This window comes from Pteropus vampyrus, unplaced genomic scaffold (assembly GCF_000151845.1).
Source record: "Pteropus vampyrus isolate Shadow unplaced genomic scaffold, Pvam_2.0 Scaffold50, whole genome shotgun sequence".
NCBI classification, from domain to species: domain Eukaryota; kingdom Metazoa; phylum Chordata; class Mammalia; order Chiroptera; family Pteropodidae; genus Pteropus; species Pteropus vampyrus.
The window spans coordinates 6688781-6690911 of NW_011888831.1; the positions used below are offsets into that span (position 1 = coordinate 6688781).

Genomic DNA, 2131 nt, shown 5'->3' on the forward strand with positions numbered 1-2131 from the left:
CAGAGCTTCTCTGGCTCACTTTGCCTTCCTTACTGCACCCTAGGAGGAGATCCAGCAGCTGCGGAGCAAGCTTGAGAAGGTGGAGAAGGAGCGGAATGAGCTGCGGCTCAACAGTGACCGGCTGGAGACCCGGGTGAGTGACTCCTAGCACCAGACAGACTGGCCCATCTCTGCAAGGAGGCTTGGCCCAGAAGCTCCTTCCCCCTGCCCCACCCCGCTCCCGGGTGTTCTGGCTGAGTGAGGCAGGCATTTCAACTGGTGGCATCTTCCCTCCCCCAACCCCAGATCTCAGAGCTGACATCGGAGCTGACGGATGAACGTAACACGGGAGAGTCCGCCTCCCAGCTGCTGGACGCGGAGACCGCAGAAAGGCTCCGAGCTGAAAAAGAGATGAAAGAGCTGCAGGTGAGGGCAGGGCTGGGCTGAACACAGCCATGCCAGCAGCTGCCACATTCTAGTGCCCATCTACTTCCCCCAAGGACGGGTGGCATCTTTGCCACTAGCCCAGCACCCCTATCTGCCCTGGGTAAGCATGCGACCATGGTCTGTGGTTCAGGGGTGTGGGTGGTACTGAATGAGGGGGCGGAATGGCACACGTCCTAACTTCCTCTCCTGCAGACCCAGTACGATACACTGAAGAAGCAAATGGAGGTGATGGAAATGGAGGTGATGGAGGCCCGTCTCATCCGGGCAGCTGAGATCAATGGGGAAGTGGATGATGATGATACAGGTGGGTCTGAGGCCAGATGAGCTTGGCAATGGCCTGAGTAGGAAGCTCTGATGCCTGCTCCACCCATCGCCCAGGCCTGTTTCTCGTGTGTAGGTCTGTTATAAGGCTAATGTGAAATAAATAGAAAGTAGATGTGCCAATAAATGCAGGAGATTATCATGAAGGACTGTAATGACAATGACAATGACAATGTCTGAGGGCCAAGGTCCAACAGTCCTTGGGGAGAGGACAGCACATACAGCCACGTCACCCTCTCTAGCCTTCTCCCAGCTCGTGGCTCCTTCCACCGTGGGATGAAGCCATCATTTCAGAGACCAGGCTGACTCCACCTGCTGCCCCTCCCTGTCTCATCCTTCTTCCCCTATGTCCCTTATTGGGGACTCTCAGAAGCTCAGTCCTCCCTTGTCTGCCCCCAACCCCACAGGTGGTGAGTGGCGCCTGAAGTATGAGCGAGCTGTGCGGGAGGTCGATTTCACTAAGAAGCGGCTCCAGCAGGAATTCGAAGACAAGCTGGAGGTGGAGCAGCAGAACAAGAGGCAGCTGGAGAGGCGGGTGAGTCTGCTGGAAGTAGCAGAGGCCTGTGCCTGGGAGGAACTGGGAGGGGCTGAGTGCCACATACTTGTCCAGTGAATGGCCTGAGCAAGCAGGCCCTGGAAGCAATAGCCTGTAGGTACAGGGGACAACCAAGGGCGAACTGTTGCTAGACTGTCTTAGTTCCCTGGATGTCCCTGACTTTAGCCCTCATCTCTGGGTCTCCTCACTCACCTACCTCCTTCTCCTCACCTTCCCCACCAACACTTCCGGGCCTCTCAATGGCTGCTGACCCTGCACCCCATCTCGGCCCCTAGCTCGGAGACCTGCAGGCAGATAGTGATGAGAGCCAGCGGGCTCTGCAACAGCTCAAGAAGAAGTGCCAGCGGCTGACGGCTGAGCTGCAGGACACCAAGCTGCACCTGGAGGGCCAGCAGGTCCGCAACCATGAGCTGGAGAAGAAGCAGAGGAGGTGAGTAGGGTCCCTGCCCAGGGCAGAGACGACCTCCTAGAACAGCCCCAGACAGGGCTCCCTGCCTCTCCTCCAGGAAGGAAAGAAGGGAGGACCTGAATTTGGTCAGAGGCCTTACCTGCACGGTCACAAGATCACTCGTTCTCCTGGAATGTGAACGGGTCTCACCTGACCTCTGAGGAGCACTCAGACCACATCCCCACTGAAGGCCTGCTAGGCCCCTGCTCGCAGACCTTCTACCCCCAGTGTCTGCTTGTCACCCTGCCTGTGCCCAGTAAGGATGAGCACCAGCCAGGCCCCGTGCAGGAACCACTCCACTGCAGCCCTGCCCTTCATTCCCACCCAGCTCCCCATCTCTCCCTTGCCTCAGCTATACACACTCTCCTAATATCATTAAA

At 57.6% G+C, this 2131-nt stretch overlaps 1 protein-coding gene across 1 annotated transcript in view; it reads left to right on the forward strand.

The window, feature by feature from the left end:
* The window catches only part of MYO18A (myosin XVIIIA), a 94309-nt gene that overhangs the window by 69787 nt on the left and 22391 nt on the right, over window positions 1–2131 (forward strand). Inside the window, 5 exon segments of the mRNA XM_023530560.1 lie at window positions 6–133; window positions 286–405; window positions 619–730; window positions 1155–1282; window positions 1579–1733. Coding sequence (XP_023386328.1) covers window positions 6–133; window positions 286–405; window positions 619–730; window positions 1155–1282; window positions 1579–1733 — 643 coding nt within the window.